Source organism: Pundamilia nyererei, unplaced genomic scaffold (assembly GCF_000239375.1).
Source record: "Pundamilia nyererei isolate P.nyererei 1_Seehausen unplaced genomic scaffold, PunNye1.0 scaffold00117, whole genome shotgun sequence".
Classification (NCBI taxonomy): Eukaryota; Metazoa; Chordata; class Actinopteri; order Cichliformes; family Cichlidae; genus Pundamilia; species Pundamilia nyererei.
Window position 1 is genome coordinate 38026 of NW_005187518.1, and position 25971 is coordinate 63996.

Consider the following 25971-nt stretch of genomic DNA (forward strand, 5'->3'; position numbering starts at 1 on the left):
AAGTAAATGTACTGATAAACGTCACATTATCATTAGTTTTAATATCTTTTAGCACCCATAAGATGTTGACTATATAAACACAGACAGGCAAACATTTCTGGCAGTTTAACAGCAAGCACATTTTCACTAACAATTAACATGAGAACCTGTCAGAGAGTGTGATTTCAGCAGTGCAAATTCCTTTCAGGCAGAATTGCCAGAACCAAAAATAGTGCATGACGCAGAGTGTGCCTCTGCGCGAGTGGTTGCATGGGTGTGCATCTTTGTGTCGTGGGAAGACTATATCACGCCATGTTTCAGTTTAACATCTTGTTCGTTAAATGCTTTTACTCTTGCTTTACAGTCCCCACAAGTAATCTATTCCATAGTTCACACAGTCATCTAGTATAAGGATTTTCTGCCCAATATCAAGACAGATATATAGCATCCAAGTACTCATAGCCAAAAGACCAAGGTGATGTATGACAAAATCCTCCACTTTTTTTCTATTAAATGTGACTGTTACAAGGTCCTTTTTTGTGTAGTACACACTGGCAACATCATTCCACAAAAACAATCAAATAAACAGTAATACGTGTCAGTCAAGTTTTGCCAATTAAAGTAAGGACAAACAATTAAACTGAACATTTAGCATGTAGTCTAACAGTGAAGAATTGATTTTAATGACTAATCTTAACACAATTTCTCTTCACTGAGGTTAAATGTATGTTTAAAAATATACTAACATTTTATTAGTTTATGTAAGGTGTCCATTATTTGCACCTTGCAACTATTTTAATTAACCACAGAGAGTAGTCTATAAACTTATTAAATTATAAAAGAAATTACCCATATATGCCCCATCATGTGATATTTTCAGAGTTTATATCACTCCAGTTTACAGTTATATGGTCAGAAAGATGATGTGATACCAAAGTGGCCGGATCCATTCCCTGATTTGGGATAAAGCTGCTTCCACAGCGCATGCAGATGTACAAGCGGTGCAGAACATTTTGCAAAGAATTTCCTGGAGTTCTTGTGGATTGTGAGATCCTCATTTCAGACACCTATGCATACATAAGAAGCAAGCGTGCATGCTGGCTACATGTAAGACACTGTGCTCTTCAAGGAACTGCAGCAGCAGAAATGTGACACAAGGCTACCAAGTATCCAGGTTTCAACACTGTGGTCAGAGTTAATGCAGTAACAGGCATTCAGCATATAGCTGCTTAATGGTAACCCCCCCCCAAAAAAAGAAACCCCTCAAATCTACACAAACAACTAGCCAGAAAAGTGCCACGTGTACTTAAACTTAATAAAGAAAGCCTTAAGAGTGAATGAGGAAAAACAGTAAACAGTTATTCATCTCTTGCTAACTCCCTCCTCTTACTGGTCAAACATCTGGTATGTTTATGGGCGGCTAAGGGTGACTAAGCAGAAATGAGAAGGGTAGAAGTGGACTAAGAGCAGTGGAGAAGTACAGTGGGAGGGCAGACATGAGCAATCAAAATACGAGTGAGGGAAGGAGGGAGATGAGGCACTTCTGTGATGACGAGACATCCCCGTACTGTCAACCAGTCAGCCAGTGGAAATGTACCCAGACTAAAAGACTAAGTGGAGCTCACAGAGGCAGCTTAGCACATTGACGTGCAGTTCCACAAGTAACTGTAATGTTAGCCTGGCCTCTTTCAGCTGACCAGACATGTGATGAGCCCCTTGAATCACAAATGTGTTTCCATCTTGAGACCAACTTTCCTTCAACTTCATCACTCTCACAAACCAGCAGGTACAAATGTGCAAATAGTTGAGAGGCCCACTGAAGGGTTTACAGTTTATGTTCTACAGTAACTGAACAAACAGAAGTAAGTGCTAATTCACTGCTGCTGCCAACTCCCATCTCCTGTTAGCCTGATAATAAAGGAGTTGGCTTGGTGATGAGATGCTCCTACAGAAATAAAAACCGGGAGACAGGTACTCACATGTTAATAATATAAACACAGTTCTAAAGTATTACAATTATCAGACCAACTATTAAACTATTCCACTGATGACTGGGGCATTTATCTAAACAGAAGAAAGGCAATATAAGAGACAGGCCATTACTTGTACAAACAATTATCCCTTCTGACGCATTTGCATGAGAAATACTGAACTGTCACTTATTGGTAGAAAACATTTTAGAACAGTAGTATAAGTTTTCCTCCTGTAATACAATAGAAACAATTAAATGCACGGCTTTCTCTCATGATGCAGGACAATTCAACCTCACCTCATTACTCATTAAATTACACCAAAATAATATATACTTAAAGTGTAAAGATCCTTAAGTATAACAAATATGTGTCCTTTTTTCAATATCAGGTTTCCAGCATAATCATCATTAATACTGATTTACCAACGTAAAGCTATGCGTTTCTTCTTAACAAAGAGGTTTGTAAAAAATGTATTTTCTTTTTGATTTTCTCTGCATGCGTGTGTACTAACTCACATACAAAGGCACAAGGTTGGCAAACTATAAAAACTAACAGCCTCGAGGCTTCCCCACTGGATCTGAAGAACTGCTTATATTAGAGGGATTATGAGACACATGACTGAGCAGGCTAACCCACAGGAGAAGGCCAAAAAACACCCGCGTGCCTGACGGGAGTAACAACCACTCTTACGGAAAAACCCTGTATCTACAGGATACCATCACAGCGCTTGTCCAAAGTCATGCAATGAAGGATCACACCATGCCCTCAAACCACATTAACAGGCCTTTGAAGTGTTTTCATGACAAAAACAAAAACCTTCAGGATGTAATTTTTGGAAAAAAAATTTGTTTGACCTCACAAAAGGATTTTTGGGTGCCGTCCAAATGTTTAACTGTTGGATGTTTGTCCACCTCTTGGTTGTTGAGTGGAGCCCAGAGCTGCCATAATTTGAACAGTTTCAGTTGTTGTATAGTATACATGTCCTGTATCCTTCGTATTGAACAATCATTTGGCTAATGGTTTCACAGTGTTTCTCAAAAAATTAGTTCCAAGGGAAACCTGAGCTGGGTCAGCAACTGACCTTTCAAAATAAGAGTACTGGGATTGTTCATTATATCTGGATGGTTTGGTTCTCTTTCATAAACAATGAAAAGAAAAATCAACACTGCAGCTTGACAAGGCAAAATGCATAAAAAATTAATATTGTATACCAAGGCAATAGCTAAAAATAATAGTGATTAAAAGTTTCATAAATCTGTGAATAAAAATATCATACATTAAACTAAAGTTCTCGACATCTAAGCTTTAAATAAGACAAAATACCTGAGCAGCTTGAATTAAAGATGATATGAAAAACAAGGATAACAGAAGTAAGGAAAAAATGTATACAAACCCCCCAAAATTCACATTATCAGTATTAAAAATAAACAAACAATAAAAACAACAATTCTGATTGAATCTATGCTTGGGTGGGTTTCTTTTAGGTGGCAACAACTTTTTTTTCTCCACATATTTATGCAGAGACCTTTCATGGTTGGTCATAAAGCAATTACCATCTAAAAGCAGCAATATCTACAGTAACAGTGAGAGGGAGGATTGGCCACATTAAACTGAGCTTAAAAAGGACGGAGAAAGCAGCGGGTCTGTGGTTGCAATGGTTTTGTTGCGTGCCAAGACATTTAGGACCAAGGTCCACAGGAGGCCAATATGGTTGTTATTAACAATAAATAAATAAATAAATGAATATAACAAAATAAAACATTCATTATGTTATTATGTGCAGTTGAAAACCGGAAGAATTATTAAGTGTTTTTCCTCCTCTAGGTAAATTAACATTTGTGGGAAGCTCATCCTGTTTTTTGCCCACAACACAACTATTATATGGATCAAAATAATGAGCCAAGACAATTTGTTGCTGCTTAAAATGAGACACCAGTTCATACCCACAGTGTTTGTATTTAACGTTTCAGTTAAAAATATTGCTCGTTTCTTCATACTAAACTGGATTGTTAGCTAGTAATATTAAGTATTAAAACCACCTCTATGAAAAATGAATAGATACACAGCTAAATAAGCAGAGAGCTTGAAAGTTCCTAATGTTGCATAGACAGTAGAACGCATCTGGTTAGCTGATACACTGCAACTATATCTTTATGTAGAGACACCATAGTAAACAAAGGACCTGCGTCACACACAGGTTAGTCACATTGCCGTTATCCCTATGGGCATAGGCTCAGTCAGTTACAACACTCTCAGTCGATCTACTGAAATCGACTGAGACTGAAATGGGGATGTTCAAATGGTGGTTTCAACCTCTAAGCCCTAAAAGTCTCAAGGTGGACAGGGCTTTGTAATTTATCACCCTTCCTGTGGCATTATTTTTATAACTTTGTCACTAAAAAATAACTTTTTTTCCCCCAACAACAGACAAAAATCCAAAGCTTGTGCAATACAGTCTTTAAAACAAACAAACAAACAAAAAAGACTTTATCACTAGTGGGCTGGCAACATCACTGACTTAATCTGTCAGTTGTGTGTCAACTGTGTGTTTGTATTATGTTGAGCCTTACCTGTATCTGTTTCAGCACTTTGGGTATAGGTTTACAGTTGAGTTTTTGACAGGCTTGTTTATAGGATGAGAGGATCTCCTCCACCGTCACATTCTGAGCTGCAAAACAGAATACAGTCAAAAAGGTTAGGGTCGCTTTTATTGGTATGTTTCTTCATACATGGTTCTTGAAAATGAAAACTCACTGCACTGAATGTGGCTCATGTTTGTGGGGCAAAAAAAAAAAAAGATTCTCCAGACATAGTGTCAGCATTTATATTAGAAGGCTTAAAAAAAGTCCAACATTGAATTTCATGCACACAGCTTTCTGGGCAAAAATGCCATTTTGATGTCATAGGAGATTGGCCGGACTGCTTTGTTGAGTTGAGAGGAATGTCACAGTGACTCAAATAACAACTTGTTACAAGCACGGTATGCAGAAAAGTATCTCTGAATGCACAACATATCAAAGCAAAACTGCGCTACAGCTGCAGAAGACCTCACTGGCGACCTAGTTAAGATTCTGCTTTGTATTAATTAACAATTCAGGCTGCTGCTGGTGGCAGTAGCAAAGGAACATTGTTTAAATTCAACAGTCTGAGTTTTGTTGCTGACCATGTCATTCATTTCTAATCATAGTGTACCCATCTTCTAATATTTGCTTTCACCAGGATAATGCACCATGTTACAAAGTTCAAACCATCTCAAACTCTTGTCTTGAAAATGGCAACGTTGTGCTCAAATGACCTCTGCAGACCCCATTTCTCAGTCCAATAGAGCACCTTTGAAATGTGGTTGAATGGGAGATTCACATCATGGATTTACAGATGACAAATTTGCAGCAAGTGTAATGCTTTCATGTCAATCTGGAACAAAATCTTTGTGGAATGTTTTTAGCCTCCTTTTGATCTATGCCACAAGAATTAACCCAGTACTAGCAAGCTGTAACTACTGGTCAGTAAGTGCAAAACACTAACAAATGGCTGAATCTGCTTTGATCCATCAGAACAACTCAAGACTTTCCATGACTCAAAAAAAATGAACATAATAAAGTCTAAGACACGGAGACTTAGAAAATATTCTTTTTTCATGTGAGCTGTTAGTGTTTCTGCCTTAGGGAGCACTCTCTTGAAAGAGAGAATCAGAGATTGCAACCCCTTTAAGTACTCCCCTACTTAAGTCAGCAAAAAGGAGGTATTGTTCTTGGTCTGCGTGTGGGTCAGCCACCGTTGCCATCCTAGACGGTTGTGGGGGCTAACTCCAGTCAGATGACTGGGCAGCATTCAAACCCGCTGTTCCGCCTGAGAGACTCAGCAGAGAAATGAAGTGAAGCACTTATGCGCAAAAAAAAAAAAAAAGACAGAAGAATACAGAAAATTACTAATAGAACGTGAGATGAAAAACAGAGTGTATAGAAGGAGGTTTGAAAGATCACAACAGTAAATTACATTGGCAGAAAAACAATGACATCCATTCTCTTTCCAACCAGTGTATCTACCCTGCAGAAAGCAAAGCTGTAACACACTGGCTGTTCTGTCTGTCTCTGTGTGTGTTATTGACTTTTGCTGCCGTCAGCATTTTGATTGGTCTTGCCAAGGTGAGAACTTGTCCACTTCACTGTTGGCTCCATTTCTAATCTCCTTCATCTCACACAATGTCCCCCATCACTTTAACTTACACCCTCTCAAATGTATTAATCACACCTGACGGAAAGGCTTCAAGCACCAGGAGTATTTAACAATAGAAACCTATTAGCTACAGTCCCACACGCCAACACAAATCCCTAGCCTAATGAGGACACACACATGATCTTTCTCTTCATATTTAGCTAAAACACAAAGCCAAAAACACAAAGCAAAGATGAAATCCAGCACAAAGAGTCTTCAGCCATCGCCACAGTGATTTGACTTTAGAAACATGAAGCAGTAGAAACGAACTGCTCATCACTCTCTTTGTTACCTGTTAAAGATCAGAGTCCGGATGCTGCGCTGAGGTTGGCATTCATTCAGCTTTAACATCACTCTGGGTTCTTGGCTAGCTTAGTGTTAACATGCTGTCTATGTAGGTGTAAGTATAAACTGGTTGTTTCTGTCCTCAATATAGTTTGCACTTTATCACTGTGCCCTTTTGTGTAAAAAAAATAAAACTAATGTCCATATGGACGATGTGGGCTGTGCCACTATTTACCTTCTCCAACACATACAGAAATCAGCTGATTGTCATGTAAGTGGAACCGATAAACAGGATTGATAGGCAAGCAGACTAACAATTCCAAGGAATTGAACTACTGGGAACTGTGAAAGGCCAGTGACAGGTGACGTGAGATTTGTGTAATTTTAATGCAGAATTACTTGCACAACATTTCCAATAGGACACATTAATCAGTTTGTTTGTCATCCAAGAGCTATTATAATTTTCAGACTACTTAGTATTTATATTTTTAGATATTATTTTACACATCTCATTATAATTATATTTTACTGGGTATATGAACTGTCTTTTCAGCAGTATTTCAGCATCCATTCTATATACTTTTAGCACCTGCAACTTGAATGCAAAAGCAGACATACAATCCAATCCAAATGACAGAAGTTGAATTGTCAGTGCGTTATTATTTTTAGTAATTCCTAAGTAAATCAAATGGCGTAATTATAAATAATTTACGTCAAAGATGCAATGAAAGTAGTGTAAGTAGTTAAATGATTCTTGGTCCACTAAAGCACAGATCTGCTCAAGTACTCTGTGTCAGACAATAAAAAATAAAAAAAAAAACATAAATCACGTAAATTTTGTTAACATTATTTTGTTTTATAATCATCGGCCACTGGCAAACGGTTAAACGGTTAACCATAAAGGTCAAAAACTAGCAATTTCTTTGACTGTGTAGTCTCTTCAGTCACGTTAAAAGAAAACAAAAAAAAAAAAAAGAAGAAGTAAACAACAAAAAGCTGAACTGCCAGTGTTCACCAGCATTATCACAAGTCATGTAGCTATGGATGCACATGATTCGCCGACTAAACAATTGAAGCTTATTAAGTTATCCTGGTTATCCTAGCTGGTTACAATAAACATTATTTTACTCCGATTTACAACAGCTGTTAACTCTGGAGTTATGTGGGAACCTTCATTAGCTTTGGTTCCAGCCTGGACAGCTCATGAAGAACTGCAGCCCCAACAGACAATAGCCCCTTCTCTGCTCTCAGGGGTCCAACAAATATGAATCACTGTTGAAGCAGCAAGGAAAAGAGCCCTCATCTGGCTTCAGAAGTGCAAGTTTGTTGACAAGTTGGCTGTCTTAAATGTCGGCCTTTAAGATGGGGGTGGGAGCTTCAGTCCTGCTGAAGTCATGTGCCCTCAAAAAAAGAATTAATTCTAATTACTGCTGTAAAATATAGCCACCAACCACACTCTCCACTAGACTGCTGTTAAAAACTGACTAGAGCCCGTGACTGGATGAGGATGCCCTTTCATTACAGTCCTGTCTTCACTTCAGTCATAATAGTACTCCATCTAAATTTTGATACTTCTGTAAAGCTGTATCTGCATATTCGACGAATTTATTTTTCATCTCATTCAACATTTTTAACTTAAATTTAGCAATTATTTTATTTCAGCTCAAAACATTCAGTTATCAGCATTCACACTGCAGTTTCTTCAGAAAATGCATTTTCTAGTTTACATTTGTGCTTCACCTACAGAAAGTATCTGGATCTGAATTTGTTAAGTCCTCCTGGATGTCACTTCCACCACTGTGTAAGAAAGCAGTCTTGTAAAGTTCTACAGTACATTATGTGCACTCCAATGAACACCGTGTCCTTGGAAAAGAGTTATTGTGCAGAGTCACAGTGGAGCAAGTGTGTGTAAACATTTCCTGAGGGAAGGTGGGGTCTGAGGGTAGAGAGGGTCTCATGCTCACTACATAGTATTTTTACACATTCATTAGAGACAGAGAAGGGATGAGAGAGATTGAGATATTTTAGCACTAGTGTACAAAATAAAAAAGAAAGTTGTGCAAGGAGATTTACATCAAACACCTCAAAAACAAGCAAACAGACAAGAAAAGTACACAAAAACTTAAAAGGAAATACATAAGCAATAACACAAAGAGACAAATGCAGAAGAGACATCAGTATCAGAGCTACAGCTGTTGCCTGTGTTTCTGCATGCCTTGGTCTTTTATTCTATTTCATAGCACTCCCTCCAGTGCTGCTGGTACTTGTATGGAGGGAGTGGTGATGAGGAGGTGCACAGGAATAAGAAGTAGGGAGGGGAAGGACTGCTCCAAACAACATAGTCAGAAACCAAATTAAAAGTTACTGGTATGCAGAAGTTAATGGTGGGCAAAGAACAAAACACACACACACGAGAGGAAAAGCACACAAACAATAAGAGAAATGCTCTCCGTGTCTAGAAACACAGCAAAAACAAAAATGCAGACAAATAAGGAAAAACATGTGAAAACAAGTGCTCCCCGATACTGTGTGGGAGCAATGGACTTCATTAGATAAGCAAGAACATTACAGATAGACAAGCACAAACTTGTTTTGACCCTTAAAAAAAACATTTTGTTAAATGTGCATACTGTATCAAGTATGCACAGTCGTGTGTTGATTTCCCAGTTCAACGCCCGACTGGCTGGACCTTTGCTGCATGTCATTGCCCCGTTTCCTAATATTTCCAATCCATTTCCACCTTGAATACAAATTAAAAAATTACTATGCAGCATTTATCTAGATCCTGGGAATTCTAATATTCTGTTTAAACCCTTGCTGAAATGGTGGTTATCTCAGCAGCTAACAGCTCCAAAGATGATCGATGAGGGGCAAAGACATTTAGCTACCTTGATATTTCAGGTTTCAAGACAAGACAGAGAAATGATCTCTGCTCTGACTTAGCAAATCTGCTCAACCAAGCAATCAAGGAGCACGTCCCTCACACTTAATCACTGATTGCTACCATAGATAAGGTTGTGAGCAAAATCAAAGGGAAAAAAAGCACCCAGGTTACTAACTAATACCAACAGAGGTGAATTAAAAGCTGCAGGATTTATGATTAAAAAGATGTTGTGCTATAAAAGACAAGGCTGTGGGTAGAGATTTACTCCTTATTAAACATGGTGAACACCATCATCAACATCAAGTGGGAGCAAAGAAAAGCCAAATATATCCTCTACAGAATTTGGTCACTTATGTTTACAAGATGACATGTAAGCAATCACTCTCAAATTATTTTCTTTATTTCTAATCGTCACACGGATGCTTATTCCAAGACCTCTTTTGTTAAATAAGTTCATGATAATGTGGCTTCTTAAGGCATACCACTGTTAAAGCCAAGTACAACACCAGTATGCCAAAAATATACAGGGAATTCAGCTTTATCTTTACCAAGTCTTTCAATAAACTGTCTGTTTTGACAAAGCAATACAGCTGAATGCTTAAGCTAGTGTGGAAGAGCAGAGTACAACATCCCTATCCCCCCACTCGCCTAACCAATAAGTCATTATAGTCTCAATCACTAAATTCAGGCCCTCTGTTAAGTGTCATGGTTGGCATTTTGGAGATTAGGACACTGTCAACAAGACCTGAAGGCTTAAAAAAAGCTTTTTGCTGCTAATTGACAGCTGAGGTTGACAGTTTAGTCTGCTCCTGCTTTCTCTTGGTGCTAGACTTGCCCTGTCTCAGGCTTCCAACACATTTGTTTGAGTAAACAGGGATTTCTGTGATCCAGACAAGCCGTTCTACTGTGCTTGTCAATAATTTAAAAAAAAAACTGACAGGAAAATGTCACAGTATTTAGGTAAGGTTAATGTTTGCATTTGATTACAACAACTGCCTTTTTTTAGTACAAAGTAACCAGAATAAGTTCTACTCTGTTACTTCTGTTCTACAGTGCACAGCCAGCAGGGTATCTTGGAATAAGAAAAACTGCAGGAAATTATAAATCAATTGCTTAACCTGAACAACTGGAAGAATTGCAACAGGTACAGGCACAGAACTCTCTAGAGGGAGAGTTCACCACTTAGAAGAATTCAAAGCCTTCTTCACTCAGGCACTGAATGTGAGGACTATTCAATAACAAAAACCTGCTACTTCACTTCCACACCTCAACTGTCTTGGAGCTACAAAGAACAAAGGAAGAGCAGACAATTTCCAGAGCCGGCACTTCAAATAACATACTTGAGGCACAAGGAATTATTTTGCCCTCAGTATACTGCAATTTAATGCAACTACAAAAACATCCATTACTTTTAAACTCAGTTTAAAAAAATCTAGCAACTTTCGATTCAAGCTTCAGGCAACTGAAACCTCAACCAGCATGTGATTGGAAGGGTTTCCTTGGTACAGGTTATCAGTCAATATGCTAGTACATTCAAAGCACAAAGTTTAGCTGCCTTTGAACTGATGAGAGAGACTCACAAGCCCTTTTCACAAGTCTTGGCAATATCTTTTTTGTATATTTTTTTAAACTACATGTGCAACACCATGAAAGTCTCCCAGAAATAAAGAGAATTTTATTGATACTACCCCAGTACTCTTTTTGTGATTGCTTATAAAGGTTTTTAGCATGAAGTCAAACATTTTCCTAATTTCTAAGTCTGAAAACATTTCTTTACAATCTAGACTTGCACAACTCCAAAACTTGCAAAACTTATTAATTACTTTAACTGATTTCCATGAGAGTTATGAAGTGGAAAATATGAGTGTCTCGACAAAATGTTTACATAATCTGCCTTTTTCTCTGCTGGCTTCAATCTAAACTATAAATTATTCTTTTGTATATTTACCCAAGTTTCAAAGTAGCAAAGCATTAAACTACTTTGATATTGTCTGGCTAGGTATTCAGCTTTTAATTTTAGCTTTCTGATATGTCTGCTTTTCTTCTTTATTTTTAATGTGGAAATGTGTAGTAACTGTTAATGTCACTCACTATACTAATCATCTCATTTCAGCTCATGTTATTGTTGCTAACTTAGTGTATTTTTGTGGCCCTTAAGCAACTTTTTTTCTGAAAACAAAGAACCTACTGACTACTGTTTTTGAGACGTGTGTACAAGATGGCCTTCGGTGTCTGAAAAGTTAAGTCAAGGCAAAAGTGCCTTAAGCTTGAATTTTTGTCTAATGGCCAGCAAGGCATGACTGAACTGGTTGCAAAAGGAAGTCCAGTTGTATGTAGGCCTACCGGAAAATGACCTCCCTTCTTCTGGAAACTTAGAACTCAGGAATCAAGGACAACCCAGGTTAATCTTTAAGGCAGGCCTACATATGAATGGTTTTACTATATTTAAACTCAAATGAGGGCCTGAAGAACAGGTACACATAACAGACCCTGTATAAAAGAGCACGACCAAAAAAAAAAAAAAAAGCTGTTTGCACAAGCGCAGTTTGGTGGTTTGTTACCGACCACACTGTGCAACATGTGAAACAAAAAATAAAGGCATCCTGCTGCTTCGGTTTCCCACCAGTCTCCTTAACTTGTACAACTCAAACCAGACACATTTTTCTTCACCAAGTCACATCTAGTGCACATCCAATGTCTGTTACTTGTCAGTTTCCTGCAACTTAAGTATGAAAACAGAAATTACATCATTATTAATAAATGCAGCATCTAAAAATACAGGAGATCTATTCTCATTTGTAGCTGCACAACATAACATTGCTGCAGTCAAAGCCTCTACCACCACCCACAAAAGGTCAGAACGGATCGACCCACAGAGAGCCCACAATATGAGCGTGGGCTTTAGTACCAGACTTAGTTTGAGCTACTCTTACTGGGACAAATGAACAACCTGAATAACTATCATGAACATGGCATGCTATTATATAAGACGTAAAGCAAGAATTTTTAATTTAGCTGTGTTTCTAAGGCAAGGTGAGAAGCTATTTGTTACACCAGATAAAGGAATAGTTCACTTATATAAGGAACATCCAATACAATAAATGATGTTATCAATTACAGCTACCTCTGGTCGAGAGAGAAATCAGCCAGATTTAAGAGCTCTCATTTTTTTGCAGTTTATTTTCTGTCTGATCAACAAATCTCTGATAAATTGTTCATGTTTCTTACTGGCCATCTCGCAATTACAAGAAGAGTCTACTTCACTCTTACAGCTGTATGCATCTCGTCTGCTGCATAGGACTGTGATGAGTGTGAGTCTTAGAGCTCTGATAATTTCTTTCCCATGTATTCACACCTGGACAGCCACTGTACAAGCCCTACAGACATTTGGTGTTGTAAAATGAGCTGGGTAATTAATGGCCGTCCCATTCTTCAAGCTTTTGGACAGACCTTACTAATTTCATGCGAAGCTGTGTAAAATCACTTGATGTTGAAGCCAAGCCTCGAGTGCCTGCACACACATGTAATTATCATCTTTTAATACAATTAAAAGGCTTTCTCACCTACTTAGAAGCAGCTGTCGTATGAAAGTCCTGACTAACATAATGCAACAATCATACAAAGTAATCCAATTATTGACTTTACTGCACATTCTTTAACTAAATGTTGGTTCAGAGCCAATGCAACATGCACATAATCTGTAACTTTTGAGTAGGCCTGCAAATTTTTTAGAAGATACTTAAGTCCAGCCCAATATCATACACATCAAAATCCATCAATTCTCAGCCTTCCCAACAATCTGACGTAAAACAAAGTACAAACAAATTGGCTACAGACACTGTGCTTTCTCGCCTAACTCCAGCAGCAAAGAGGAAACAGGAAAAGACAATTGTTTGCGTGTGTGCAGAAGAAGAAACGACACTGTTTGCAGAGACAGAGACACAGCAGATTTGGCACACAGAGAGGATTCCACTGAAACTCCTTTGACCCACATAGTGTGTTGAATTTCACCTGTCTAACTTGTTTACACATACTGGCTTTGCTTGCAAAGACTGACACAGCAACTTCAGCACAACAGCAGCATAAAGAAATGCTTTAGGTTTGATATGGAAAAAGGCAAAAACTGTATAAGACAAGCTACTGAAGATAAACCTACCACCTATATGCATATCTGGTTTCTACAGAGAATGTTTGTAACAAAGAAAATATGACTAATCAAAAAAAACAAAGGTTATTCTGTTTTTTGCTGACTTGTTGTTATATTGTGGACATTGCTACCCTACAACAACCTAGAACTACCTCTCTTGGTGGAAGGCTAAATAAAAAATCTTTGGAAAAGATCTAGAGTTGATTACTTAGCCAGCATTTATTAAGCTAAATTCAAAAGGTAAAAACCGGGAAACCAGTGTTGACAGGTTACATGCGTTAGAGGAAATTATTCCCAGCTAGCAGCTAAAAATAAAGCTGTGCCAGTAAAGAAGATTGGACAGAGAGTGAAACACATGGAAGCCAGATGTCCAACAGGCGGTGCAGAGAATTAAATCCATATTATTTCAGGTGTAAGCCCAACACCTTCACTAGTCTTTGGATGATTTATTTTCTGATTGGCCAAATCAATTCAAGCCTGAGAGTTCTTTATAGTTAGTCAGTTATGTTGCTGTTTGCATATTTCTGCACCACATAAAAATGGATAGGTGCAAATGTTAAGGAACACAGACATACTGCCAGTTCCTACTTAACGTCCAAGTGCCAATGTTCAAAATAGCACCCCCAAATTCTCCAGGTCCATTGGTTGCAATTTCACAGTGCTGTGTTGTAGACAGTGGTAGTAGCGTCATTCACACATGACAACTGGCTGCCTTGTACGTCAGAGGTGCGGCAAAAAGGCACGGCCTGAGGCACTCCTCCAGTTTGCTTGCACAAGTCTGCATGACGAGACCGTGATCATGCATGCACAAAAGAGATACAAGTCTGACACTCACACCTGAGCCTGTGTCTTAAATAACAAAAAAAAAAAAAAAACAACAGACAAGCCCAAAGGTTTAAAATTCCACCCAAACCCTTTTTAGGCAAACTAAAGGTCCAGTACAAGATCAGAGAGAAAAAGTGAGTGAGTTATAATCTGTGTACTCACTTTGGAACTGAGATTAGTATGCAATACAAGCATACCTGGTCTTAGCCCACAACTGATGTGCCATCATATACATACGGTGCAATGAAAGTGGACATAGTTGAAAGTGTCCACTGCAACAAGGCCTGAGCAAGTAATCCAAGATAACCAAAACCAATCAGGACCTATAATCTGTCGATTATTCTTTTTTTGTCGTTGTTGGTTTGCTTTTTCTGTTAATACTTCCTTTAGTCTGTGTTCATGTACTATCCCCATTAAAAAAAACAAAAAAAAAAACATAGTAAGTGTGTAATGCGACTGCCCTGTCCAGCCTGCAACATAGAAGCATTACAGAAGACAACCCAGACACCAAGAAGACTGCACAAATGCTGTACCAAAAAAAAATACTGTGCTGTTTGTCACAATCATCACAATCTGATACCCTACAACTTCTTCTTCTTGCCCAAATAAATGTTTATTTCATAGGCTGCTGTTTTGACATAGTCAAGGAGACTCACCATGCATTGCAAATGTGCATCAGCAGGAATGGTCAGAACAGCCCTTTAGGGAGTGACCTAAAAACTGCAGGAATGTTGTGCACGGTTTGTTTTTTAAGTAAGTATGTGTTCTTACTTTTTGATTGTGCCACATACTTGAATCTCTAGAGGCCTGATATTCACCTATTCTGGAAATGATCACATTATATAACCGTTTCTTTACCAGCTCTCTCTGTGAACTTGTCATTTGGAGTTCTGCTCTGTCCCAGGTTCTAACTTCACCTGGCCAAAGACTTTTCTGTGGAAAATCTGCAATGGATTCCTAAAAAGAAAAACACAAATAACCCACATAATACCTGAGCTCACATTTCACATTACTGCAGAACAAAGACATTGAGTGTGTTAGGATTTCTTGAACATTACTACAGACTATGCAACTCTGTAACTGCTGCTAGAATACAGCAGAATATAAAAAAATCTTATAGAATTATATTGTTCAACACTGAGATCCAAATGGAAAAATTAAAAAATTAAAAAAACGTATATTAAACTAAATCCGCCAGACTTTTTTGGAGAGAGCAGCATGTGCTGAAAGGCAAAACAAAGGGATTAGAATGAAACACAATGATCATTTTATGTTTGTTATCCTCTTCTAATACTAGACAACAAATTTGGAATTCATTTTTGACCTTTCACTACATGCAGATTCCATGCCTTTAGCAATACATGCCCATCAACAGCCCTTCACTTAATCTTTTCGGTATGACACCAGAAAAACAAAACAACAACAAAACAGTGAAGCCATTCTAAACTCACACCCAGATGACAAAGGATTGAGCCTGCCAGAGAGAAAGCTGCTGAACCAGATGGACAGTTATGAGGGAATGACAGTTGTATGATCCAGTTTTCTATGAGGCAGCATTTTGTGCATTTGCGTACAGACAGAGAAAGCAATACTTCAATTCCAGCCTCCTCGTGTGTTAAGAGAAACGACATTAGGGAGGGAAGGGCAAGGAATTCCTGTTTGATGAGGACGGAAAGTGAGGATCAGAAAACAACAGCATTCGAACCAGTATGCCATTTCTGCCATTTATAAGCATTCATCTGTTGTTTTTTTCTTTAAGACACAGTGCAGATTGGCAGAGTGTCAAAGGCCAGGATTTAGCACAAAACAAACACAGACAAGCACACTTACATAGCATAGACAGAGTAAATGCATAATAGATGAATGCACAAACTAAAGACAGCCTAAAGGGCTGACTTTATCAGGTGTTGTCTTATCACATCACACATAAAGATCTGTGTAATGGGAGCTGGAAAAAAAAAACCACTGCAGAAAAAAAGCATTAATTTTGAACCAATGTGGTTGTTACATAGATTTATTAAGGTGTCCGTTCTGCTGATATGTAAACGTACCAAATTCTTCTGTGAATAGCAAATTCTGCATCCATGTTGTCATTCTAACATCGCAAATGTCCAAGATGTGCATTCACATGCACAAGCTTCAAGGATAGAATTGGTAGAATTTGATAGAATTTAAATGGTTTCAAACAATTTATGCAATGATGCTGTTCATTTTTCATTTATTGAATTTGCATCTTAAAATAACTGCAATGACTTTTCATGCATGCTAAAAAGCTAAACCAGTATTTTCAGCTTTAAATCTGTTCCTTGTTGTTTTTTTAATTAATATTTATTCTTTCTCCAAATAATAGTCCTGAATTCACTATGTATCTTACGATTTTATGAGAAACTGGATGTTAATGACACCTAATAAACCAGATTTAATGATGTCAACTCGACTGATTTAGCACCTAAATTTTCACAGCTATTTGCTTCCAACAGAATGAAAAAGTACATCTGCACACCTAACTAAACAAATTTGGCACATCACAAGATATAAAAACACTGTTATCACACAGTCCAATTATTACAAAGTGTTACGTTTGGATCAGAAAAAGAATTTAGTTGTTAAAACTTCAGCTCTGCTGCTCATGTAAACTGAACTAACTTGCAGGTTTCCAGAGCCTTTGTTCATGCTCTACACTGAAAGCTCTGCTTATTAGTTTGTAACTTGGTCTAGAGCCACAACAAATAACATTTCATGGGTCACAGAGCCTCTAATAATATGGTGCCAAGTGGGCCTTAGGTCTGACACCGAACAACACGTAGGCTAAAGAGTTTAATTGCTTCCAGGATAATCAATTGTACATTACCTGCATTGTTTATTGACTGTATTGCAATTAGCAAGCTTTAACTTAATTTCACAGCTGAATTATAATAAGGCTGTTACAAATTTCCCTTGTGGTAGCCAGTCTAGAACTGTACCTCTACAGTTGTGCTGTAATAGTAAGAGTTAAAATTTAGAACTTGTTTAGTAATATCGCAAGTCACAGCAACTGAACCATCTTAGACCATATGCTTCATATGCTTCCAATGTGACCTAGTGCTTTGTGTTCACAATGCATTGCTGAAAAGGCCGCCTGCACTTAAGCTAATCTAGCTAGTCAAAAAAGAGAATAGAGAATAGACAGGCAGAAATGGAGGAAGGTGGGGAAGCTATGCATTATGCTGGGAAGTTCAGAAATCTCAAGATATGATGTAGTATTTGCTCAGGCCTTAATGGAGAGTACAAACATCCCTCAGGTCTTAACTGAGCAAGACAAAAAGGGGGGGAAAAAAAACAGTTCTAGGAATATTACTCAACTCAGAACAAAATGATAATTATATATTTTACAACTTCCTTTATTTTGTTTCAGACACTGCCAACAAAATGAAGTTTCTGAGTAGACATGTTTACAGTAAAACTCATAATGACTATATTTTACTTTTAAAACATCACGGCTTTGCTGTCCCTCAGCAAACTCCTTGAAATCAAAGTGTTTCCAAGAAGCTCATTTAGTTTTACTCTCCTGTCTTGGCTTGAAATAGACCAGTCACAGCCTGGCGGGAAGTGACTTTGGGCTTTGAGGGAAGGATGGAGGTGTGTCGCCATAATGGAAAGAGGTGGCAAAATAAGAGAATCATCGCACACACAAAAATAAAAAATAAAATAAAAAAATACTGAAGACATGGAAGCCTTCATTGAAAATATGAGTCACACACAGCCCTATTTTAGCACTCTATCACAGCATTAGCTCTAAATGGTGAATGTCGATACTTTTGCGTTAATTCTTTTTTTTTTTCCTTATTTTTCTCCTTTTGGGTTAATTCTAAAAGCTGAAGTGCCACAAGAAAGTGAAAAGTGACATCAGCTCCTGAGAACCCCAAGAGCACATTTCACATTGACTGCATGATGTTCACTCCTTTCACAAGTTAACTTTCTGGCAGCAGTAAACCAGATATCAGTTCCTTTTGTAATATTCAACACCAACCTCAAATGTCCTTCCCTCTGCTTTTACAGCCGTAACTCTCACTGCTTACAGATGAAGCTCCAGGCTCTGTGAGCTCATTTCACTTTTATCTTTATGACAGATGAAATAAGACAGGAACCCAGTGAACCTGACACTAGATCTGTAGAAAGGTCCGGGCAGACAGTGGCTCTATTGTGACACTGTGCACGCTACTAACAGTGCCCGAGGAGCCTTTGTTGACATTCAGATAAGATACCTCAGGAAGATATGAGAAGCAGGACTAACGCTTAAAAAAATATTAATTAAACTGAATACTGGCAGGCTTTTTGGCAATAACGAAGAAAAATAGTGTGAAAATATTTAAAGAGGGTGCCTTTCTGGTAATTTACTTGTACCGGTATTTGCTCCCAGCTTCAGTTCAATGAGTAAAAGGAGATCATTTAGTCTGGCTGGGCATATTTCACTACCTGCCTTTTCTGAAACAACGATACATTTCAAAGTCTATCTTTTCGTTTTTATGTCCTTCATGCACTTTATGTTATTACATTCTGCAAATTTTTTCCTTTAGAATTTGCTTTCCTAACTCTTGTTATTTCCTGCTGTCACACAGTAAGAGCTCCATACGTATACACTGTTGTGTAAATAAAATTAGGGGGGTTGTCAGGTTACTTGTAGTGTGGGAACACCACAAGTATGTAGACCATTCAGCAGTAAACCACAAGTCGCTCCTGCTGCTGCCTCATACACATAATCTCAGCCTTTACATGTGGGGAGTAGCTAGGAGGTTATTACATGGTCAATTTTCATTAGTTTTGGAAGAATGAACAGAAATCTCCTCCATGAAATCAGAGTGTGTTACAGCACCCTCTTCATAACACTAAAATACAGAAGGCCAACCGTTACACAAATTATTGCCAAAAGGCAATAATTTGATGAATATATTTCTGGGGTGCACTAACACCATATGGCAGATAAATGAAAAAGCACATAAGTGCAACCAATGTAAAAGTTAGTCCAGCACCCTTCTGAGTGCTCATCACGGTAACTCTTCAAAATCACCAGGTGTTCACTATCACTACCAGCATCAACATTACTATGCAGTAGTGTCTGTCACGTCAACCAAAGAAAATGGGCAGATCTAAAAGCTTGTCATCTTGTGAGTTGACTTACAACCACAATCCTCAAAGTGTGCCCTGTGGGTCTTGAGCAGGATAATGCATCCACAGTTCATATCACACTGGGACAGCAGAACGTGTCTAAGGGAGCATTTTCATAAATTTAAACTGCTCTTTATATTAACTAAACTACTGCAACATTGACAAATTTATGTGCTGGCATGAAATAATACCCCCTATGGCTAAAACAACAGGACAAAATTAACAAAAACAAACCATTTCTGTACAGAAACTTCACAAAAACTAAAAGCACAAAAATGTGGTTTATATCTACAAAAGCCACTGAGAATTGATTCATTTTTAATTATTTTTTTGCTGAGTGCTTTCTCAATCCTGCTCAAATGTCCTTCAAATGTCATAAAACGTGACACTAAAATTTAAACTTCCCAAAAGTGCGGGTTGATGCGTGCTGTTGTATATGGCATGTATGAAAAATGAAAATAATAAAATCCACATGTGACAGTCTTAAACAATTTTTCAGTCTTTTTCAACAGCAATTATATACAAGATAATTATCATTAGCACTGCTTATCACATTTTGTTTAAGAGTCCACTGCTCCAACTCTTCAGTCCAATCACTTCCAACAGGTCTTCACTAACCTCGAGTGCTTGTCCATGTCTAAATCAAAAGCACAATCAGCTGGACCTTTGGAACCTACCTAAAGTACATGATAACTGTCTTTGATAAAAAGTCAACCCCACACTAGAGTGATCTAGATACTTTACTGTGCATTGTATCTTTCATCAAGGTACAAAAAACTTGGCTAACTGGGTGAGACCTTGCCCTGATGGAGTCCAGCATAAGATATCCATGACCAGTTAACAATCAGCACGATTGCCTGGCAAAAAGGAGGAAAAAGAAAGAAATTATCTTAAAAAAAATATCAACACATCTAAATTAAACCTGTCATGGAAATGGGTGCAAGAAATCTGCAAATTGTTTTAAACTGATCAAATCAATGGTAACACTGGGACATGAATGTTGTGATAGGAAACTGACTTTCTGGGTGGCTTCCTGATAAATTGCAACCGGGGTGTTAATAAAACAATTAAAATACAGCTGAATACGAGACAGTAATGTTTGTGCTCAGTAAGCTTCCTGTTTTTCTGCTTTTGTTACCCCCCCCTCCCTTCTCGGATCACCAACCGTTGCTTGGTCTGGCCTACATTTTTGCAGGGAAAAATAAATAGGATAGTCACCAGCTTAGCCTTTAAGTGTATGTGAATATGGCACAAACAAACTGAGATCGTAAGGCTAGTAGTAAGCTTAACACAATTTGTCATCTTCTCAGGAGGCAGTCACCTGTGTAACTATGCCAAATGCCATCAGTGCTGGGAGCAAACACCAGCTTGTAGGTCTGTTTATTAAACGGCATCCTTTGTCCACAGCAGATGAAAAAGTGTGTGAGTCATGGTTAGTTCATGATAGAATTTTTTTTAAATGAAAAGAGGAAAAAAAAAACCTGCACTGTACAAATATGTATAAAAAGAACTAGACTGCAAATTAGACCTGGTAATACTGGAACAGTTAACTGCAATAAATTGAAACGAGTACTTCAGTTAAAATAAATGAGCATAACATTACATTTATTGTATATTACATTGTATATCCATATCACATATGGACAATAAAAAGCGAAAACATATTTCCTTGTAACTTTCAACACTAAAATATTTAAAGGTGGTGCAATAGGTGGCGTCGTGTCCTTCATTAGCTTCCCTAAACATGTTTTCACTGGGTAAACAGGAACCTGCTGTGGTAAAAATGGCACACCTCAAGGTGTGGTGGGACTCCGTCACAATAGTGCATACAGTACATACCCTTGTCTATACTGTATATGGTACGCCTCTGTGGGGGTAAAGCCAGATAAAGCTGTTTAGTTATACAAGTAATTAAAGTACTGATCTTCTAGTTTGAAAATGGGGCGGGATTGCAGGTGTTGCCTAAGCATTAAACAGACAGCAGTGTGAACCTGCAAGAGTTGTCAGGCTTTGAAGAAAGGAACAAAACAAACATTCCTCTCTAAGACCGGTGCTCTGGCACGCCTTCCATACATCAGTGTCAACATCTACTCGATAATGTTGAAGAATATGTGGGAAATTTAGCAGCATGACAGGACATGTGGACAGAGTCAACTGCTCCATATGGAGCTGAGGGACAAATTCTGTTAAAAAGCCTTCTAAGAATAAATTCCAGCAAACCACAGTATGCTGACATGTTCATGCAGGCGCAACAGACACGCAGAACTAACTCAATCACACATTCGAACATGTAGAAAAAAAATAAACAAAAATTACCATGTCTCCAGGGGTCCTTTGGCTCCACTGCTCCAGAGATGATATCCTCATCAGAGGGAAATGTCACCCTTTTGCCACTTTTGTGTTTAGTGTCCCCCTCTTGCACTGAGGGATACAATCCAGCTGGATCTGTGGCAGAAGCTTCTATGCTGCATGTCTGGCTTGCATCAGCCTGGCTTTCTGTCGTGCTGCCAGCTGGGACATCCTGAGGAGTGGACACTGAGTCTAAATTACTGTCTGACAGTGATCTAACATTTACAGATTCAGCCTCCAGCACCCCACTCTCATCGAGACTCAGATCCACACCTATGTCCATGTCCCCACCATAATCCCCTTCTTCAAGAACAAGCTTTGCAGGATTATTGTCCTTATCTTCCTTCATTTTCTCCTCGTGCTGCTCACTAGTAGAAAAGATAAAATCAGTCGGGTTCACGACCGCTGGTGGGTCCTGGGCACTATTCTTTCCATTTCCATTGACCTCATCAATTTCCACTGTGTTTTGTGCCTGCTGGTTGTTCTCCTCTGCTGTCTGAAGGTTGTCAGTGAGCTGAGGCATCAGGTAAGTTTCAGAGGCCTCCGTAGGAACAATGCTTTGTTTTTCTGTGTTGCTGTCAGTCATCAATTCGGAGATCCGAGGGATAACCCCTTCTGTATTGTTAGTAGTGTTGTGATCATCGTCCACGTTGTTTTTCATCTTGACATTGCACAAATCTAGACACTGCTCTTCGATATTCATGCTTTCATTTCCAGTAAAACTCAGCCTTTAACTGTGCCGAACAGCTGGGATCTCGGGTTAAACAGTGACTAGGAACCAAATGACATGGATAAGGCTGCCTTTGCCCTGGCTCATAACAATACACGCAGATAAATACCTATCTTGACGTTTTATTTACCAACTTCTATACAAGTGCTGATTTTTTTTTACATCAGGGGGTGATTGAATAGATGTCGATAAACCCCAATTCAAAGGTGGTTGCAGTGCATACTTAAAAATCGGCCAAATAAAGTGCAATTTCACACAACTATCAATAATAGAAATATGCTATACCTGCGTGAAATAGATACTGTTACAGTAATAATTCATAGTCGTAGAGAACTTCGCTCAACTATGACTCGGGCAGGTATACAATTCAATAATTCTTACCAACCGTGTCCTATTATTCGACGAAAGGCTCCCCGGTCTTCAACACATTGCCAGTAGTATTTAAGAAGAGCAGGACAATCAATTGAAACAAACAAGTCACTCAGGGTGCCTCCATTACGCTAGCAAAGTGAGATTACTGCCCGACAACAAACCCAATTCATCTGCATGAATTAAAGCAAGCTAACGTTCGCTAGCGGGCTAAAGTTGTTGACCAACAATGACATCCAGGCCCGTGTGCGGTCGCATGCCCGCTTTTTTGCGTGACCCCGTCTGTTTCTCCCCGAGAAAGTCCATTTTCCGTGTCAAGACGAATATAATCCGACTGTAGCTCCGTCTCACCCTCTGCCGTGCAGCAACTCTGCTCGCATCACAGCCCTCGACCAGCGGCAGCCAGGAAAAAAACAGGCGTCACACTCCGAGCAGCAATGAGCGTGTTTGTGTTGCTAACATTAGCACGAGGGAACTGTGCCGGGTTACACGTGCCGGTACCTACGCTATTAGTTATTAGGAGTTAATGTATAAAATATTCCGACCGCCCGGATTTCGTAAGCGCCTCTCTCTCCGTGAAAAGGCAGGCTCAACCTGTTCTCCTCTAGCGTTATCCTTCGCTAGCTTGTTGAAGTCCAACAACTGTTTGTTGTTCACACGTCTTACGTCAGCACGTCGTTAGGGTACGTCCAACAGACGCAACGTTACAAGAGCAGCACGTGTATAACGTCTGTGTCTATAGAGGGCTGCAAAACGACAATATTTTAAAGTTTGAGTGGAAAATCCTCACGTCTTGTTAACGAGTGTTTTGCTTAAAAATTCCCATCCAAATAGAATGTTTGATTTTTTAAAATAGTGCATATATTGTTTTCCCTTCCATTTCAAACTATACAAATGCAAGGATTCCTTGAAGTTAGTAGACAGGAAAAACTCAAGGATACTGAGAATCTTGATTCAAGGGAACGTGGGAGTACTTTGTTTTATGTCAGCCAGCCCAACATACTATCTGCAATCAACAGGGATGTCGACAGGCAGTCAGTTTTTTGTATTTTTTAAGGAGAGTTTAGTTTCTGGGGCAAGAATTTAGCCCACAACATGTACAGCACAAACACACCAAACTACACCAGGAAACAGTCATTTAGGAATACCATCGTCCAGCAGATGCACTAATGACTTAGTCTAATCACCATTCTGGTTATTTCTAGGTTAACTATAATGAACTGTGAAGTGAACGGTGAGTGAGCCTTGAACCCCAGATCTTAGCAGGAAGCAATTATGAAATAATTCATCCACACTCACTTCATGTGTAGTCATCAAGGCTAATTTTACACACCAGGTTTCTAATTTAGATGATTTATTCCAACCTTCAACTGGACTTGTAAACTAGGTAGGTGTCCCTTTTGACATACCCCACCATGAAAAGATGCTGGGTAAAACTGTCACGGTTGTCTGAGTATTTCACAAAACCTGAGTAGTGTTAAGCTAAAAGACATCCAAGAATGTAGTGTTGAAACTTATTTTGCAAGACTTCCAGAGGTCCTGTGGAGGAGCTAAATCAGTACGCTGTACACGGCAGAGTACGAGTAAGGTCCCTTTTGTTCAGAGGATGAACCCTTCTTGGCTACGGGAAGTAGGAAATGAAGCACACTTCCTTAGCATTCAGAGAAATTTGCACTACTCTATCCAGCTGCCATCAAGACATCTGGTTCCCTGGCTGTCAAGGTTTTAACAAACAAAAACACCCCACACAATCAGTACTACTTCCAGTTGGATAGCTCAAAAAGTTTGAAGACAAGCATAATTTAGAAACTCACTTTATTATCATTAAAACCCTTTCTGAAAGTGGTACCATTTATAATTAAAACTCTTGTGACTGGACATCTTTAGCAGATTTGTCATCCTTTGGTGTTTTTGTCTTCTTCGGCAGGAGGATGGCCTGGATATTTGGGATCACACCACCATCTGAGATTGTGACCCCTGCCAGCAGCTTGTCGAGTTCGTCATCATTTTTCACTGCCAGCAAGATGTGCCGGGGAGCAATGCGTGACTTCTTGTTGTCACGGCTGGCATTTCCCGCCAGCTCCAGGAGTTCAGCACAGAGATACTCCAGGACAGAAGACATGTACACAGAGGCGCCAACTCCAATCCGCTGAGCGTAGTTGCCTTTCCTGAGCAACCTGTGAATGCGGCCCACCGGGAAACTAATTCCAGCTCTGGAAGACCGGGAAACTGCAGATTTTGGTTTGGGTGCAGCCTTCTTTCCCCGGCCAGACATCTTGAACCCAAGTTTGAAGAAGACCAGTAACTAAAATGACCAAGAAGAGAATTCAGTGAGTTAAGTCAAATTAATATTCAGCAGTGGTGCATGAGATGCTGTTTGAAACAAAGGTAGCAACATGTGTGGACACTAGAGTTACTATAATCTTCAAATACACAGTTTATCAAATTAGATTATGCCACTTGAGAGGGGGCGAGGAGGAGCCCAAACACCAACATTTAATTCACAGCTAAACACTCACCAGTACTTTTAAAAACAGCAGCTGTCCACTGAATAGACAGGATACTCCTTTTATAGGAGCAGGGAAGGGCTTGTTGATTAATGGCACCTGGGTACTCTTTTTCACCTGTGTGAGCTGATTGTTAGGGTCAAATGATGGCAACATAAAAATACTGCTTAATCTACAGTTAGGGCATAGGACTGGTGGTGAAGTTAGCAGAACATGTTGATATATAACATTTAAATTGGTAGTAGTGAGTGAGTGGGGGAAAGAGGCCTTGCAAAAAATAAAATAAAATAAATTAAGTTAAGCTTCAGGTGCAATGAATGAGCATACCTCCAACCAAAAGTTGTATAAAACAGGCAGTGCTGGTGTGCTGGTAAAACAACAACAACAAAACATTATGCAGTTTCACCAAACAGACCATGAGCTTGAAGTACTTAGATATTTACGAAACTTGTGTGATTGCTACATTATAATTCATCCAGTATTTCAGTACTGAGGACTATTAATTATGAGCAGAAACATTCAATATGCCTAACATTTTCTGACTTACTAATGCACAAAACTAT

General features: G+C 38.8%; 2 protein-coding genes across 2 annotated transcripts in view; both read right to left on the reverse strand.

Annotated features, from left to right (window-relative positions):
• ppp1r37 (protein phosphatase 1, regulatory subunit 37) overlaps window positions 1-23583 on the reverse strand; it is a 43581-nt gene extending 19998 nt beyond the window's left edge. Inside the window, exons 1-2 of the mRNA XM_005742077.1 lie at window positions 21770-23583; window positions 4523-4620 (exon numbers count right to left, since the gene is read on the reverse strand). Of these exons, the coding sequence (XP_005742134.1) occupies window positions 4523-4620; window positions 21770-22505 (834 nt within the window). The 5' untranslated portion in view covers window positions 22506-23583. The remainder of the gene's footprint in view (window positions 1-4522; window positions 4621-21769) is intronic.
• Window positions 23584-24699: 1116 nt separating this feature from the next.
• Window positions 24700-25481, reverse strand: LOC102196652 (late histone H2A.2.2-like). The gene is made up of 2 exons (XM_005742078.1): window positions 25421-25481; window positions 24700-25206 (listed from the first exon to the last, which is right to left on the reverse strand). The coding sequence occupies exon 2, from the start codon at window positions 25174-25176 to the stop codon at window positions 24760-24762; it is 417 nt and encodes a 138-aa protein (XP_005742135.1). The 5' UTR covers window positions 25177-25206; window positions 25421-25481; the 3' UTR covers window positions 24700-24759.
• Between the last annotated feature and the right edge of the window lie 490 nt (window positions 25482-25971).

Coding starts and splice junctions, on each gene's coding strand:
- LOC102196652 (XM_005742078.1), bottom strand. CDS start 25,176: ATGTCTGGCCGGGGAAAGAAGGCTGCACCCAAACCAAAATCTGCAGTT.